The sequence below is a fragment of the Delphinus delphis genome, chromosome 8 (assembly GCF_949987515.2).
Source record: "Delphinus delphis chromosome 8, mDelDel1.2, whole genome shotgun sequence".
NCBI lineage: Eukaryota > Metazoa > Chordata > Mammalia > Artiodactyla > Delphinidae > Delphinus > Delphinus delphis.
In genome coordinates this window covers 103,861,689-103,879,123 of record NC_082690.1, presented here as the reverse complement: position 1 = coordinate 103,879,123, position 17,435 = coordinate 103,861,689, and the positions used below count along the sequence as shown (strand labels likewise).

The 17,435-nt window shown below is 54.3% G+C and overlaps 2 protein-coding genes across 4 annotated transcripts; one reads left to right on the top strand and one right to left on the bottom strand.

The window, feature by feature from the left end:
• Positions 1-12,020: 12,020 nt before the first annotated feature.
• On the bottom strand, positions 12,021-14,351 carry DRAP1 (DR1 associated protein 1). Its single transcript, XM_060017511.1, has 7 exons — positions 14,071-14,351; positions 13,754-13,826; positions 13,551-13,644; positions 13,138-13,257; positions 12,924-13,017; positions 12,618-12,706; positions 12,021-12,267 (listed from the first exon to the last, which is right to left on the bottom strand). Exons 1-7 carry the CDS (start codon positions 14,110-14,112, stop codon positions 12,162-12,164), a joined length of 618 nt encoding a protein of 205 aa, XP_059873494.1. The 5' UTR covers positions 14,113-14,351; the 3' UTR covers positions 12,021-12,161.
• A 189-nt stretch (positions 14,352-14,540) lies between these two features.
• C8H11orf68 (chromosome 8 C11orf68 homolog) lies at positions 14,541-16,741 on the top strand. 3 transcript variants are annotated; one of them, XM_060019285.1, is made up of 3 exons: positions 14,630-14,668; positions 14,851-15,055; positions 15,340-16,741. In XM_060019285.1, exon 3 carries the CDS (start codon positions 15,341-15,343, stop codon positions 16,094-16,096), a length of 756 nt encoding a protein of 251 aa, XP_059875268.1. In that variant the 5' UTR covers positions 14,630-14,668; positions 14,851-15,055; position 15,340; the 3' UTR covers positions 16,097-16,741. The 3 variants fall into 3 exon arrangements, with proteins under 3 accessions (XP_059875267.1, XP_059875269.1, XP_059875268.1); XM_060019284.1 differs by lacking the exon at positions 14,851-15,055 and having other exon boundaries at positions 14,541-14,668; XM_060019286.1 differs by lacking the exon at positions 14,851-15,055 and having other exon boundaries at positions 14,613-14,691.
• Positions 16,742-17,435: the final 694 nt, after the last annotated feature.

Sequence of the window (17,435 nt, the reverse complement as noted above, 5' to 3'; positions counted from 1 at the left end):
CGCTTTACTATGCATTCCCCTGAGGTTGGATGCCAACGTTGCCCCCAACTTCTGTTTCCACACAGGACACTGCAGTCAACGTCCTCGTATACGCCTCTTTGTACATCTGCACGAGAATTTCTGGGGCTTATTTACCAAGGATTGAGAGTGTGGGATCTTGAAACAAATGTATATCTCTTTTTAGATTGCTTGAAAAAGAAGTTGTACCAGTTTATATGCCTGCAAAAGTGATAAGGAGTTCTGTCGGTCCACACCCTCACCAAACATCAGTATTCACCTGATGAATTTTTACTCACCTGATGGTTATAAAAGGGTATCTCCCTGGGATAAACCATAATGGAAAAGAATACAAGAAAGAATGTATATATGGGACTTCCCTGGTGGTCTAGTGGTTAAGAATCTGCCTTCCAATGCAGGGGATGCGGGTTCAATCCCTGGTGGGGGAACTAAGATCTCACGTGCCATGGGACAACTGAGCCTGTGTGCCACAACTAGAGAGAAGCCCATGCGCCCTAACAACAGATCCTGCATGCTGCAACGAAGATTCCGTGTGCCACAACCAGGACCGATGCAGCCAAATAAATAAGTAAATATTTTTTTAAAGTATATATGTGTATAACTGTGTCACTTTGCTGTACAGCAGAAATTAACACAACATTGTAAATCAACTACACTTCAATAAAAAAATAAATTTTAGGGACTTCCCTGGAGATCCAGTGACTAAGATTCCGTGCTCCCGATGCAGGGGGCACGGCGTCGATCCCTGGTCAGGGAACTAAGATTCCACATGCCACGCGGTGCGGCCAAAAGAAAAATACATATATGTATATATAAAATGAATGAAAAAATAAATTTAAAAACATGGTATCTCATTGTAATTTTAACTGAATTGTGCTGATTACTTCTTTGACCCCATCTTCATTAATTTTTTGCCTTTGGGCCAGTTCAGTTCAGTTCAGTTCAGGGGTACTTGTTTCTGTTCATGGCCATTTCTCTATTGTGTTTCTTGGCTTTTTCTTATTAACTTGCAGGAGTTCTTCATTCACTAGGTTGCAACCAGCTATCTATCAACATTATCTCTGATGGCCTTTGTGGAGCAGAAATACTTAATTGTTTTTGTTTGTTTGTTTTTGTTGTTTTTGCGGTACTCGGGCCTCTCACTGCTGTGGCCTCTCCCGTTGCGGAGCACAGGCTCCGGACGCGCAGGCTCAGCAGCCATGGCTCACGGGCCCAGCCACTCCGCGGCACGTGGGATCTTCCCGGACCGGGGCACGAACCCGCGTCCCCTGCATCGGCAGGCGGACTCTCAACCACTGCGCCACCAGGGGAGCCCGAAATACTTAATTTTGATGTGCTCAGATCCATAAATGTTTTGAATGAGGGTTTGCATTCTGGATGTCTTAAGAAGTCCTTTCCCTACCCCTAGGTGGGGCATTCTTCTCTATTTTATGCTATTAGATCATAATTTAACATCTGTGTTCAGAGTGAAATGCTCTACACTTTTCCTTTTCCGATACTGTTCTTTTCTGGTTTGGGAGTCACCTGAGCAAGTGGGCAGCCTTTTCTCATTCTCTGTTTTCTGGAACAACTGGTATAAGATAAGGACCATCTCTCTGTTCCTTGAAAGTCTGGTGGGCTCCACTGGGACCCTTTGGCACTGGAGTCTTAGATTATAATCTTCTTTACTGGTTATTGATCTACTGAAGTTTTTGATAGTTTTGTACCAATTTTGGCGTTTCACACTTTTCTGAAAAGGCCTTCACTTTGATTAAGTTTTTATTTTGGGTGACATACAATTATTTGTAACGTTCTTTTTTTTTAAATTGGAGTATAGCTGTTTTACACTGCTGTGTCAGTTTCTGTAATATTCTTTGATATTATGGCATTTTAAATTCTCTGGGGGCTCGGAAGTCGGGTCATGTGGCCCAGTGGCCACGGGAAGGTCTTGGGATTAGTCCTAAGCATGATGGAAAGTGTGAGAGGATGTTAGAAGACCCATTTTGTCACGCGAAACCCCCGGTCTACTTGAAGATTATAAAGGGTTGGGAGGGTGGATTCTGGAAGGAGAATTTTGTGATGAGATTGATTTAGAAAGGGAGTCCCAACACTCCCCTCAGGGACTAGGGCTGGGGTCTGCCTTCTAATCCCAAATCTGGGGAGAGGTGTTTCAAGAAAGCTGCCTGGAGAGCTTGAGATGGGCTACCTGAAGTCGTGGCAGCCCAGTGGATCAAGGGTACAGGAGACTTCCAGAAAGGCTGCGGAGCCACGGTGGGAACTGGCCAGCACTGTGGAGAAACATGGCACAGAAAGTCACGACTTCATCTGAGGGCATAGAGACAAGTTTCCTTTGGAATTTTAGAGGGACATTGGGAGACAAATTATCCTTTATTATATCCCGCGCATCTTGTATTGTCACAGTAGCCTCACAGTAGAAGATTTTGAGGGGAGGAAGTGATGGGGGCTGATTCAGGGCCTTTTTTTTTTTTTTAAGATTTTTTTTGATGTGGACCATTTTTTTTAAAGTCTTTATTGAATTTGTTACAATATTGCTTCTGTTTTATGGGGGGGGGGGTTGTTTGTTTGTTTTTGGCTGCGAGGCATGTGGGATCTTAGCTCCCTGACCAGGGATCGAACCCACACCCCCTGCATTGGAAGGCAAAGTCTTAACCACTGAACCACCAGGGAAGTCCCTGATTTAGGTGGCTGTTGTTTTGTTTTTTTTCTTTGAGGCAAGGAGTAGTGACTTTATTCACAACACCGGCAGACTGAGAAGATGACGGGCCAGTGTGCCCAAAAAACCATCTTATCGGGGTCTGAATGCCGGTTTCTTTTATAGAACAGAGATGGGGAGCAAGTGAGGAAGTAAAGTAAAAAGGCTATTAGCTTTGCGTGGCTTGGCCAGCATCGGGGAGGGGACGTGTTAATTTCTTCTTTTCTGCAGCCATTCACAGGTGGACAGTGGGCAGCATGGACGAATATCCCTCCCTCCTGGGGCCTCGATCTGTACACTGTGTAACTTTCTTTCCACAAGTGGAGACATCTGAGTTGTTCCCCCGATGAGAAAGACTGCCTGTGTCCAGCATCATCTACGAAACTTCATCAGAGATTCCACGAAGCCCCTACTGTGTCCCAGCCCCTGTCAGGGTCTGGTACAACCAAAGTGCTCAATAAATATTTGTTGGGTGAATGAACTAAATTCACCTCTCTCCCTGGCAGTGTTAGTCAAACTTATTTGCCCAGGATATATTCAAAAGACAAGCAAGGGCTTCCCTGGTGGCGCAGTGGTTGAGAGTCCGCCTGCCGATGCAGGGGACACGGGTTCGTGCCCCGGTCCGGGAAGATCCCACATGCCGCGGAGTGGCTGGGCCCGTGAGCCATGGCTGCTGAGCCTGCGCGTCCGGAGCCTGTGCTCCGCAACGGGAGAGGCCACAACAGTGAGAGGCCCACGTACCACAAAAAAAAAAAAAAAAAAAAAAAAAAGTAGGAAACAACCCAAATGTCCGTGGAGGGATGAATGAATCAACAAAATATGGTATATACATTAATAGACTAGTGTTCAACCTTAAAAAGAAATTCTAACACATGCTACAACATGGATGAACCTTGAAGACTTTATGCTAAGTGAAATAAACCAGACACATATGGATAAATATTGTATGATTCCACTTATATACGATGCCTAGAATAGTCGATGACATAGAGACAGGAAGTAGCACAGTGGTTACCAGGGGCTGTGGGAAGTGGGGAATGGGGAGTTGGTGTTCAATGAGAATAGAGTGTCAGTCTGGGATGATGAAATAAATTCTGGAGATGGAGAATGGTGATGGTTGCACAACGTGACAGTACTTAGTGCCACTGAACTGTTCACTTAAAACTGGTTAAGGGAATTCCCTGGCGGTCCAGCGGTTAGGACTCCGCGCCTCCGCTGGGTCAGGTACACGGGGACCAGGAACTGGTTTGCTCACAGCCTAAGGCCAGCACCTAGCACAGCCTGGCACTAAGCAGGTGGTCAGCAGATCTCTATAAATATCTCTGTTAACAACGCTTTTATGAGGCCCATTTTATACTAAGGAAACTGAGGCACAGAGAGGTGGGGTTATCTGCTCAAAGCCACAAGGCTGGTAAGGGGTGGTGCCAAAATACAAAATACATACAAGGAGTATAGCCCAGAGCCCAGACTCCTTGGTGGGGGTGAGGGCTCTGCTCCCTGGAATATGGTAGGGAGGTGGATCCTGACGGGGAGATGGGACCAGGTAAGTGATGAAGTGGGGCCTTTGGAGGAGCAATGGAGGCCCCGGCCCCTACCTCATCCTCCGTCCCCCGCCCCGAAACTGTTTGGCTTCCCTGCTACTTCAGATGTAACTCGACAAAGGTGGTGCGCGGGGGCGGGGAACCCACAGACAGAAACAAAACTCAGAGAATTTAGGGGAAGGGGAAAGTGAAACCAGCCCTGGGCACAGGGCAGGGGTGGGAGAGAATCAGTGGCTGGAAAAAAGGGCAGCACCCCAGCCCCTCACAGGAACAAGGAAGGGTGAGGACTCCAATGGCCAGGGTCCCTGCATACCTGCTGGCTGCTGCCTCCGCACACCGGCCTCACTGGCACCCCCCACCCAAACTGGTTGTTTGCACATTTGTTCATCGGAGCAGGTTGACCTTTTTCTTTTGTGCTCTTCTCGCCAGAGCCCAGAGCAGTGCCTAGCACAGAGTAGGTGCTCAGGAAATATTTGTCGAGTGAGTGAAGGAAGGAAATACCTATGACCCCAAGAGCACTGCAGGGCCACTGTTTACTTGTCCTTATAGGACACTGTCTAGGAGGATCAATTCGTTTGGCCCATTCTGAAGATGACAATTGACAATATTTTTTGGTTTTGCTTTAAACATGGCGTGCATAGACTTAGCTGTTCATCTCTTTGGTTTGAGCACTTCAGGCACCACCAGGGTCCTGAAAAGCCTTCCTTTAAAATGGACTTTGCTTGGGAATTCCTTGGTGGTCCAGTGGTTAGGACTCCGCACTTCCACTGCATGGGACACAGGTTCGACCCCTGGTCGGCGAACTAAGATCCTGCAAGCCGCGAGGCGTGGCCAAAATAAATACATTAATTAAATAAAATGGACTTTCCCTTTCAGCCCATCCCCATTCCCATTCTTGCTCCCCACAGCGCCCCACTCTTGTGCGTCTAGAGCATGTCCTTCCAGTCTGCCTTCCAGGCATTGATTTCCATCTGTGTCAATTACAGGCACCATTTATTGAGTGCTTACCATGTGCTAGGCACTGTGCTAAGCACTTTATATGTCACGTCTCATTTATTCATCATACGTCCCTGAAAGAGGTGCTATTATTTTCTTTTATATATAAATTTATTTATTTTATTTTTGGCTGAGTTGGGTCTTTGTTGCTGCACGCGGGCTTTCTTTAGTTGCAGCGAGTAGGGGCTTCTCAATGCGGTGGCTTCTCTTGTTACAGAGCACCGGTTCTAGGTGCGTGGGCTTCAGTAGTTGTGGCATGCGGGCTCAGTAGCTGTGGCTCACGGGCTCTAGGGCGCAGGCTCAGCAGTTGTGGCCCACGGGCTTAGTTGCTCCGCAGCATGTGGGATCTTCGACCAGGGCTCGAACCCGTGTCCTCTACCTTGGCAGGCAGATTCTTAACCACTGCACTACCAGGGAAGCCCAAGAGGTGCTATTATTGTCGCCACTTTACAGATGAGGAAACTGAAGCACAGAGAGCTTAAGTCACTGGCCCAAGGTCACAGAATAAATGGCAGAAATATACGGCATTGCTGTGCTTGTCTGTGTTTTGACTTTCCATAAAAACTGCTGTGCTATAGATCTTGTTCTACATTTTTCTGTTTTTCTGATATGTTGAAGCTTTGTCCACATTGCTACCTGCCATGCAGCACCCCAGTGACAGACAGCTTGGCAGCCTGTAATACTTCACCACTTCTAACCATGCCTAGGGCATGTCTTTCTCTTTGGGAGAGGTTTTACCCACGAGTGGAACTTCCGGAAGTCACTTAGCCATCATACTGACCTTTCAAACACGCCAGAAGCACCTGACTTCTGTGTACCCACCTCCCCACCAGCCATCAGTTTTATCTTTCTTCCTTTTTTTTTTTTTTTGGCGCTTGTGGGATCTTAGTTCGCCGACCAGGGATTGGCCCCGGCATTGGAAGCGTGGAGTCCTAACCACTGGACCGCCAGGGAATTCCCTTATCTGACTTTCTGTTCTTGCCAATCTGACGGGTCTCATGTGAGATCCTGTGTTTTCCTTTGTAGCTTTCTGATTACTGGGGTGGGTGCAGAAATCTTAGCGCTTATTCCATTTCTAAAAATAACATTTGAATACACACAAGCACACAAAATAGGAAGGACATGATTTCAGAATAAAGAAAGCTCACTCTGGTGATGGGAGGTGAGTGTCGCCCAGGTCCTGCCCCACTCCCCAGCTACAAGGAACCCCCTGAGAGAGTCCAGAGCTACCTGCCACTCTCACCAAACACTCTGCCAAGGAGAGGAGGGACCAGGACCCTGGTGGAGCACCTGGATCACAGGTGTCACTCCCTTGCCGCAGTTCCTATAGCCTAGAAGAGTGGGAACTTGGTCCCATCCACGTCCTGGAGACAAGCTTACCACACCCAAGAAGGAATGGGGGGACCTCAGAACTCCACCTCCCCACACTCTGGACCCCTAGGCAGGCCAGTGTACAAGCCCCTGCCCATCTCTGTGCCAATGAGCAAACTCGGGGCACTCGTCCCACTTCCTGAGCCTCAGTCTCCTCCTCTGTAAAATGGGAGGTGATGGGAACACCTCTCCGAGAGAGTGGACTCAGATACAACGCTGGGTCATGCTGCACTCAGATACACAGCGCTGCAGATCAGTCCACCAGGCCAGTGGGCGGTGGGTGAGGTCACTCCCACCCCTTATCTCTCCCTCCTTCCCCCTCACCTCCTCCTCCAGCCCCTGGGGACTCCAGGTGTGCCAGCCCCGGGGGGGGGGGGCAGGTGTCCGGGAGGAGCCCACACCACTACCTTCTCTCCCTCCACGAAGCTTCTGGGACCCTGAGGGGCCGTCAATGCCAGAAGGACACCCCTTAGCCAAGGTGGGCTGAGTACAGGGCTGGTGCCTCCTGAATCTGGGTCCCGGGTGGTGGATGAGGACGTGGGAGCTGGGGGAGACCACAGGGAAAGCTGAGCGGATCAAATCTCAATCCTGGCCTTTGCTCTCACTGTCCCCTCTGCTCTTTCCCCACCGATAGCCTGTGGCCTGCACACTCCTCACTTAATAGGGCTTTCTACTGAAATCTCACCTTATCAGTCTCCCCTGAACGCTGCATAGAATGGCTGGGGCCACCCGTCCTGTCCTGCCTGGGATTCCCCACTCCTTTATTATGCTTCCTTTTCCCCAGTACACGTTATCGCCATCTGACATACTATTTATATTCTTTATTGTCTGTCTCTCTCCATCAGAAACGAACTCCAAGAAACGCTTTCTTCGTGTAATCACCACTACCTGGAATAGTATCTGGTGTGCAGTAGGTTCTCAATGGACATGTAGATAAAATAAAGTTTTTATGTTGTATCATAAAGGTGTGTGTATCGTTAAGTGTGCAGCTTAGTATATTTATATATATAACCATCACCCAGTTCAAGCTATGGAACATTTCCAGAAGGCTTCCCAGTGACCACCCCCATCAGCCCCCAGCCCAAGGTAATCGTTACACTGACTTCCATCACCATCGGTTAGTTTCACCTGTCCCTGAACTTTATTTAAATGAATTATGTCATAGCGTGCACTCACTCTTTTGTTAGGTTTCTTTTGCACAACATAATGTCTATAAGAGTCGTCCTGATACTGCGTGTCACAGTGGTTTGTTCTTTTGTGTTTCTGTTTTATTATATATTATCCTATCATTTATTTATTCATGCTCTTGTTGATCGGATTTGGATTGTTTCCAGTTGGGGGCTATGAACATTCTTGTACGCGTCTTTTGGTGGCCGTATGCCTAGGAGTGGCATCGCCGTGTCACACGGAAGCGTATGTTGATAGACTCGATGAGAATCTGCAAAAGCGTTCTCTTTCTTCTTTTTTTTTTAATTTATTCATTTGGTTGCGTAGGGTCTTAATTGCGGCAGGAGGGCTCCTTAGTTGTGGCATGCAAACTCTTAGTTGCGGCATGCATGTGGGATCTAGTTCCCTGACCAGGGATCGAACCCGGGGCCCCCTGCATTGGGAGTGTGAAGTCTTATCCACCACGCCACCAGGAAAGTCCCTTCTTTTTTTCCCTCCAAACCGTTTTCTAAGGTGGTTGCACCCACTGCCATTCACCCCAGCAGTGTGAGTTCTGGTGTTGCCACCTCTACCCTAGCATAGGTGGTATCAGATTTTATTTATTTAATAAAAGAGCTTTTTGTTTATTTATCTAATTTATTTACTTTTGTTCCCCACCCAGGGATTGAACCCGGGCCCGCAGCAGTGAGAGCGTGGAATCCTAACCATTGGAGCACCAGGGAATTCCCAGACTTCTTAGTTTCTGTCTTCTGGTGGGTGGCTGGCAACTCATTTCCCTGCTGGGTGATGATGTTGGGTGCTTAATAAACGTTTGTTGAATGGATCCTTAAATGGGCTGTGGAGGGGGGGCTTTCCACTTGGCAGGGAGGGGTGGGTCTGTACTCTTCACATGAAGGTCACAGCTGCTCCCTCTTTCACACACTGGTCACACTTACACCCTGGGGCACAGTTGATGCCGGGCTGAGGCATTCAGGCTCAAGGCTCCCCAGTGGACAGACAATAAAGAATGACAATCATCTGGTTCCCAGGAAGAGCTCTGCAGATGGGGTACTGAGAGGCTGCCCCTCCCTGTGCCCAGTGGTACCCAGAGGGCAGGGCAGAGCCATCTTTTCCCATTCCCAGGAGGCACTCAGAGGCCAGGCCCCGCCAGAAGCACTGTCTCCCTGGGGCCCCTGCCCTCTGCCTCAGGAGGCCACACTCCTAACACTCGTCAAAGGCTGGGTCAGGCCCTTCCCAATGGCCCATGAGGTCCTGCGGCAGAAGCTGGCTGGTCACCCAGGTTGGCTAGACCACCTTCCCCAGCCTCCCTCGGGTGGGACCCTGTGACAGGTCCAGTGGGAAAGTAAACAGAGGCAATGGGACCACTTCCAGCCCTGGCCCAGGAAAACCTCCGCAGGCTGAGACTCCCCGTTCCGCAGTGACTTTGAAAGCCATGAGTTGAGGGTGGTGGGGCCACAAGATGAAAGGAGCCTGGGCCCAGAAGTCCCTCTTGGAGAAGCACGGCCCACTGAGCAGAGAAAACCCGTTATGAACCTTACGTGGGCAAGAAATACATTTCTATTGTATTTCAACCTACACATATTGAGTTTGTTACATTAACCCTTTACCCTAACTAATAGGTATAACTCGTACATAGAGTTTAGTACATATAACTAACACAGGTAATAACTAGGCCCCGTTTTACAGATGAGAGAACTGAGACAGAGAAGCTGAGAACTCGTTCAAGGTTAATAAGTGGAGAAGCCAGGATCTGAATCCGGGACTAATGAGGTTCTACTCATAAGCACCCTGTCAAGACTGAGTCAACAGGCTGAGGATGCAGAGACCCAGGGCAGCGGCTCCTGGGCGTCTCACTCCCACCTGCACCTCCTGGATGAAGGGAGGCTGCTCCCTGCACCCTTGCCTCCTCGCCTTCCCCAGCCATCGCCCACCCTCTCCGTGCAAAATCTCACCTTTTGGACAGATCCCAGCAACGGGCTCCCAGGGTCTCTTTGTCTCCCACCCACGTGCCTTGCATGGCTTGGCAGGCCTTCGGCTCCGTGGACCCCAGAAGCTCACCCTCCCTGGGACTGTGCCCAACTTGCTGCTGGAGAAAACCGCTTGCTCCCTCTCCGGGGCCAACAGGAAGCACCTCCCATGCACAGTCCTTGCCAGCCAGAGCTCTCTTAGTTACAAGTAACAGAAAGCCAGCTGGCTTCTAGGGAGAAAAATTTTTTTATTGGCTCACGTGACTAGGAAGTCCAAGGTATACAGGCATCAGGGTCCAGGTTATCAGATGTTACCAGAAGATGGTGCCTCTGAGCCTCCGGGCACTGCTGTGCTGGCCCTGTGCTCAGTCAAAATCACCCTTTGGGGTGGGAAGCAGCTTTCAGCACCCACCAGCCTCCATTCCGCCAGCCTTGCTACCCCAGTGTGGCCACTGTCATCCTCACCTGGACTCCTGAGAGGGTTCCCTGCGCACCACCAGAGCCACGCGGAAGCCAGCGGCGATCTTGTCAAAACCCTTTCCCAAGGGTCCCACCTAAAGTCCCAGGGCTCAGGTGTGTTGCCCACTGGGGTCATGACACTGCCTACGTACTCACGGCGGTCAGAGCCTGTTTGATTGGCCAGGCTGGCAGTTCCCATGCCTCAACCCCACGGAGTGCAGTCAGCTGCACACACCACAGGCTGAGTAGGGATGTTTCCCCAAAAGGAACCGGGGGCTTTCCTTTCTTACACCTAGAGCAGGAGCAGATGAGAAGCAGACAAGACCCATGTGCCCTCAGGCTCCAGCTGCCCTGGGCCCACCCAGGCCTGCCATGGTGCCTCCCACTTCACAAAGAAGTCATACGCCATCAGATAAAAAACGAATACCTCAGTCCCCCACCAAAACCTACTCAACCCCTCTCCCCAGTTAGGCTGGGGTTGGCTTCGGGCAACCCCACCTCACTCCATCAGTCCCCCCTCCCATCCCTTCAGCCCCTTCAGTCTGCATTTCTGCCACCTTAAAAAATAACCCCCCCGGGGCTTCCCTGGTGGCGCAGTGGTTGTGAGTCTGCCTGCCAATGCAGGGGACACGGGTTCGTGCCCCGGTCCGGGAAGATCCTGCATGCCGTGGAGCGCCTGGGCCCGTGAGCCATGGCTGCTGGGCCTGCGCGTCCCGAGCCTGTGCTCCGCAGCGGGAGAGGCCGCAACGGTGAGAGGCCCGCATACCGCAAAAAAATAAAATTAAAATAAATAAATAAACCCCAATCCGTTCCTCCGTCCTCACTCTGAGCCACTGCCCTCTCCCACCTCCCCTCCACGGTTCTGAGTGTTGCTTCCACTCACCTCCAAGTTTCTCACCTCGCTGTCCCGTCCACAACCCCCAAGCCACTGAGGCATCCGACAGCTGAGTTCTCCCTCCTCCCACATGCCCCTGGGTGGGCACCGCAGTGGCTCCTGGGGGGCCCTTGGGCTGGCTGCTCTTCAGTCTATTTTGGTGGTCTGCCCCAGCCCTCCCCTCTCCCCGATGCTCAAGGTTCACACACCTGTCTTTAGCCCCCTATGTCCAAGCGCCCACTCCACTCCTCTCCTCAGTGGCCTCACAGGCACCCCAAACCCATCACAGCCAAACTCGAGATCTTGCTAACCCTCTTCTTCCTATTCTCCCCCAGCCCCACCCAAAGAAACCTGGGAGTCCTTGAGGATCCCCTGCCCCTGATGCAGTCAGTCATCAGCGTCCAGGATTCCCGACAGCACGCCATGCCTCCCCGCCCGCCTCACCAAGCCACTGCTCCCTGAAGACACACATCTACCTCGCGCCCGCAACAAGCCAGCCTTCAAGGCCGCCACAACCCCACGTACCTCTGCTCCCACTGCCCCTCCCCACACGCCCTGCAAGGCAACTGGCCCAAGCTCTTGTTTACAAGACTGTTGCCGTTTCCTGTCCCGTCTGTCCCTTTGCAGCAGCCCAGAGTGAGCAGAATGGTCTCCATTAGACAGACAAGAAGAGGCCACTCACAGAAGGGCAGAAACCTGCCCAGGCTCACACAGCACAATGAGACAGGTTGTCTCCCAGCATGACCGGCACCAGCTGGCTCAGGCCCTCTGCCACTCTGATCCGCCTTCCTTCCATCAGCCCCCCGGTCCTGCTCTGGCAGAACCGTGGCCTCCGGCCCCTCCCTTCAGTCAGCTGCTGTCCAGACCACCACGGCTCCTGGCCCCAGCTCAGCGTGGGGAAGGAGGTGGATGGACGGGAAGGAGGCCACAAAGCGCTGGACACAAGCTGGGACAGACACTGGTGCTCCCTTTTATTGTTGTTTTATTAATAAATTTAAGAACAGCTCTAACTTCTCTCTCCCCCCAGAGCAACTAAAACCAACTAAAAGGGGGTGGGGCCTGGGGGGCAGAGGGCGCTAGGAGTCATAATCCTCTTCATCCTCTGCGTCAGGTGCTGAGGGGCCTGGGGGTGCTGGGGGTAGAGGCAAAGTCGAGGTGAAGGGCATGAAGGGTGTCGGGGGGCTGCAGGGCAGAAAGCAGGAAAGGAAGATCAGGCCACTCTCTGGTGCAGTTTCCTGCCCACTCAGCCCCACCCGGTCCTCCACACAGGCAGCTCTGGAGCCCAGCGCCCTCTGTACCAACACGGAGCCAAGCCGAGAGAGGTGAAGGATCCAGGGCAGGTCACACAGCCTCACCCAAGGGGAGGGGACCTTCTGAGAGCACAGTATTCAGCCTTTAAGGTCTCCTCAGTTCCTCCCCTCCTATCCCTGAAATTTGCTACAACCAACAGAACCAAGTGGCCAGGGAGGCCAGGAGGGACAAGTCAGCCTTGGGGTCGGCTAGCCCTCTCTTGGTGCCACTGAACTGCTTACCTCTGAAAGTGGACAGGGGGGTGGCTGGCCTGGGGTGGGGCCTGTGGTGTCTCCTCTTCGCCGTCAGTATCTGTATCCTCAGACTCATCCTGCGAATAAGGCAGGAATGAGAAATGACCAGAAAGGCATGGGCTCATCACTGGAAAGCAGAAATAGGAGATGGACCTCCGTAGCCCCAATTTACAAGCAAACAAACCAAAACGAAAAGCTCACAGGTGAGGTTGGGACCAGGCCTCCAGCCAGCTTGGCCTGGCCGGATGCAAGGCTGCCCTGCGGGGCAGGACAGAGGGCTGGGGCCGCACTCACCTCCTGCTCCGAGTCTGTGCCCGACAGCTTCTTGTCCTTGCCCTTGCTTCCCATCCCACCATTCTTCCGGTTGCTGCTCCCTGGCTTCCGGCCCCTTCAGGAAGGTATAGTGCATCTGCCCAGAGGTCTCTCCCCTCCTTTGCCACCCGCCAGCCACCCCCAACCCCAAGGGCCTTGGCCTTCCCCACCTGGACACTGGACCCTGGCTCCCCACCTGCGGGGACCCTTGTCCCCATCCATGTGATTTTCTTCCCCGTCCCCCTGCATGTCAGGCACAGATGCCACCAGGTCCTTCAAGAAGTCAAATTGCTGCTCCAGCTCAATGCACTGCTTCCTGGAAGAGGTGGGGAGGGGATGGCACTCAGGTGGGGCACAGCCATCTGCACCCTCAGCAAGGGGCTCTCTGGATGTCAGGGGAATGGAGCCTGGAAAATTTCAATCCCAACCATCCCCCCCTTTGCTAGAACACTCAACCCCTCCTCCCAAGTTCAAACCCACTAGTCTTTGAGGCCTTGCTGATCTCCCAGCACCTCCTACCTCCCGCACTATCAGGGCACAGCCTCTACTAAGCGTGTGAACTCCTGGAAGAGGACCCCAACCGGGCCCTCCCAGAGCAGAGCCACTCACAGGTGGGACGTGGTCATGGTCTTGGCGTTTCGGGACTGGGTCACTTGGCAGGCCTTCTTCAACAGTGACTCCAGGAAAAGCTCGAGCGCCCGAGCTCAGGGGGGTCAAGGAGAACGCCCGGTGGTGTACCAGCCCACACAAAGCGACCCCGGGCTGCCGGCCTCCCCCACCTCCCTCAATCCGACCAGCCCCCAACAGGATACAGATGATGACAGGCACAGCCGCCGCCACCTTCCCAATCTCTTCATCCGTCTGCATGATCTTCTTGATCCGTGCCTGGGGAGGGGGTAGAGAGCTCGGACCCCGTCGCCTCCGTCCCGTAAGGGGTGCTTAAGTGGGGGGAGAGAAAGGGAGCATCCCAGGAGAAAGGGGGCGGGGGGCACCGACGCTGAGAGGGCACGGAAGGGGGCGGGGCGTCCGGGCCCCCGAACATCGCGATGCGCCCTACTCCCTAGCCGGGCCTGGGCCGGAGCCTCCCGAGAGCCCGGCCCGCTCCTCCGGGGCCTGGCCACGTGCTCACCGGCGGGAACCGCGCGTTGTACTTCTTCTTCTTGCTCGGCATCTCGGGGCCTCTCTCGCCGCGCCGGGCCCAGCGCCGCCGCCCGCTGCCTCCCGGCCCACGGGCCTGCTCGTCGCCCGCCCGCCGCGGTTCCCCCGGGTCCTGGTGCCGCCCGCTCCGCCCCCGCCGCTGCCCACAGGGTCCTAGCGCCGCCGGTCACGACACCGCCGCAGGGCCCGAGCGCCCTCGCCTTAGAGCCTCCCAGGCGGTGCGCGTCTGTCGCGGACTGGACCGCCACTCCCGCTCGCCCCCAAGGCCAGAAGAGAGAGCGTTAGCCCCGCCCCCCGCAGGCCCGCCTCTCCTCGCGTTCCCTGACTGCCCCGCCCCTACTGCCCCGCCCCTACTGCCCCCGCCCCCTACTGCCCCGCCCCTTCCCCCGGCCCCTCCCTGTGCTGCGCTTGTCTATAAAGTTGTTGTTGAAGCGGCGGGGCGCTAAGATGGCGGCGGCGGCGGCAGCAGCCGTGGCGGGGGCGGGGCGCGGCGGCGGCGGCGCAGATCCCAGGCAGGAGCGGAGCCGGGCCCGGGGCTGGGCCGGCGCCGAGCGCAGCGAAGGCCGGAGGTGACCCCGGGCGGCGGGAAGGGGTAGGGCGGGGCGGGGGCGCAGCTAGGGCCGTGGGCGCTAATGGCGGCGGGCGCGGCGGGGCGGGAGGCTGGCCCTCCTGCAGGTTCTATCGACTGTGGGTTCGAGTCCGGACACCGCCCCGTTGGCCTCGGATCGGTCACTGCCGTCTCTGGCCTCAGTGTCCTCGTCGTTAAATGGGCTGGATAACGCCCACCTGGAGGCCTGGCGCCATGGGGCCTGCCGCGGTGCTGCGCGAACGTGTGCTTTGCCTTCCTCCATTAACTCCCGGCGCCAGGGAAAGCTGCCATCCTCTGGCAGGGCCGGGAGGTTCCCACGCCTGAATTCACATTTCGGCCCTGTCACTCACTGCAGGTGTGACCTTGGGTGAGTCCAGTCTCTCTGAGTTTCGGTTTCCTCGTCTGTAGGTCAGGGAGAGTAGTAATAACATTAACAACATCTTCACAGCTTTTGTTCCACTTCAGGCATTTAATTCTCTACAGCTGTTTGAGACAGGAACAGTTGTTATCCATTGTAAAGATGAGGCAACTGAGGCACAGCGACATTAAGTTTTGCCCCAGGCCACACAGTTAATTCAGTGTCTGGCACCCACTAGGGCCCAGCAAGTTGGGTCTGTCGTGGACCTGCCCTAACTCAGTTCCCTACGGCAGGATGGAACCAGGTGAGGAGCTGGAGGACGAGGACTCTCCAGGTGGTCGTGAAGATGGCTTCACTGCTGAGCACCTGGCTGCAGAGGCCATGGCAGCTGACATGGACCCCTGGCTGGTGTTTGACGCCCGCACCACACCTGCCACAGAGCTGGATGCCTGGTTGGCCAAGTACCCACCATCCCAAGTTACCCGCTACGGGGACCCTGGCTCGCCCAACTCTGAGCCCGTGGGCTGGATTGCAGCATACGGGCAGGGCTATGTCCCCAACTCGGGTGATGTGCAGGGCCTGCAGGTAGCCTGGGAGGCTCTGCAGACCAGCGGGCGGCCCATCACGCCAGGTACCCTGCGCCAGTTGGCCATCACCCACCAGGTGCTCTCTGGCAAATGGCTGATACACCTGGCACCTGGCTTCAAGCTGGACCACGCCTGGGCTGGCATTGCTCGAGCCGTGGTCGAGGGCCGGCTTCAGGTGGCCAAGGTGAGCCCACGGGCCAAGGAGGGTGGGCGGCAGGTCATCTGTGTTTATACAGACGACTTCACGGACCGCTTGGGTGTACTGGAAGCAGATGCAGCCATCCGTGCAGCAGGCGTTAAGTGTCTGCTCACCTACAAACCTGACGTCTACACCTACCTGGGCATCTACCGGGCCAACCGCTGGCACCTCTGCCCCACTCTCTATGAGAGCCGTTTCCAGCTTGGGGGCAGCACCCGTGGTTCCCGTGTGCTGGACCGTGCCAACAATGTGGAACTGACCTAGTGGGGCCAAATGGGGGAGACCACCCTCTGCCGCCCCTGCTAGGGATGGATCCTCCTGTCTGTCTTCCCCCTCCTTGTCCCAAGGAGGCTGAGCGTCCCCAGCTCTGAGGACTGGGTCACTCGGGAACTGCCTGCATCTACGAACCCTTTGAACTTCTGTCCTGTGTTCAGGGCTGACTCAAGTCCCCACTGGCTGGAGGCTCTGGCTCCCTGAGTGCCAGACCTTCAGCCTCTCTATTTGCTGCTGCGCCCCTTGGTCACCCAGGACTACAGGCTGGGCGCGGACACCAGCAGGAGAGCCTTCCTTGGCCACACCCTCAGTTTTGGCTGTACCTCCCCCTCCTCCTGCATCCTCCCCTTCTCTTCCTCCCTCACAGGAGAGAAAACCTAGTGCTTCCACTCCCTCTCCTTGGGGCCTTCACAGTCCAGCGGGCAGAGGCCCTGCAGGCCTGAGCATGCCATTTTGTTGGGGGTGGGTGGGTGATTGTTCCACTCAGCTCCTGGCAGAGACAGGGGCTGCCAGGGCCATGGATACGGGGCCTGCCCCTCCCTGCCATCTCATAGCCCACACCACCTTCCTCCTTTCTTCAGCTACCTTGTCACATGCCTGCTCCTGGCATTTCAATAAAACCCAGCTTGGGTCTGTGTCTTGAGTGTTTTTGAAGACACTGTGTTGGTGGTTACCTGCTTTGGTTGCTGGAGAGAGGCAGGGCCAGGAGAGACTGCCCTTCTGTTCTGACTGGGCCCCCCCAACTGCCTCCAGTAGTAAGATATGCCTCACAGCCAAGGCTGGAGCCTCTCTGAGAGCCTCTGCAAAGCCGGCCCTGTTTCCCCTCCATCCCAAGAATCAGAATTAGTTTCTCAGTGACTTCCCATAAATTCAAAGATTTGGCCCAGCAAAGTCTGAGGGGCTACTGCTAGCTCAGAGGGTATATTTGTGCCCACTAGAGAAAGGTACCTCCTTGGTCCTGGCAGTTCTAGGCCGGGGCACATGGTCTGGTGAACAGAGGATGGGTTGGGTTTCAGCCGCCTAGGCTGGATATCCTTGTGCAGTGAACAACCTGCACAACCTCAGGGAGCCTTGGAAGTCCTCCCATTTCTACTCACCTCTCCCGCCTCCCTGACCATCACAGAGGCCACTGGACTGTTTGCACATCACTTCCATATGGATTATTTAATTCTCGCAACCTAACAGGAGGAGATTTGGGCCCAATTTATGGTCAAGAAAATTGAGGCCAAGAGGGGAGAGAGATGATCCCTCAGGGTCATGCAGTGAGTTGGGCAGAGTTGAGACTTGCACCCCAGTTCTCCTCAGGCAGAGTGGCGTCCCTGGCCTCACC

What these genes read in the sequence shown, in the direction of transcription:
- DRAP1 (XM_060017511.1), bottom strand. Translation starts at nt 14,112, where the DNA reads ATGCCGAGCAAGAAGAAGAAGTACAACGCGCGGTTCCCGCCG. An exon ending in ACAACGCGCGGTTCCCGCCG is followed by an intron (nt 13,827 to 14,070) that starts GTGAGCACGTGG and finishes CCCCCTCCCCAG; the next exon opens with GCACGGATCAAGAAGATCAT. An exon ending in CCCCCTGTCCACTTTCAGAG is followed by an intron (nt 12,268 to 12,617) that starts GTAAGCAGTTCA and finishes TCTGCCCTGCAG; the next exon opens with CCCCCCGACACCCTTCATGC.
- C8H11orf68 (XM_060019284.1), top strand. Translation starts at nt 14,547, where the DNA reads ATGGCGGCGGCGGCGGCAGCAGCCGTGGCGGGGGCGGGGCGCGGCGGC. An exon ending in GAGCGCAGCGAAGGCCGGAG is followed by an intron (nt 14,669 to 15,339) that starts GTGACCCCGGGC and finishes TCCCTACGGCAG; the next exon opens with GATGGAACCAGGTGAGGAGC.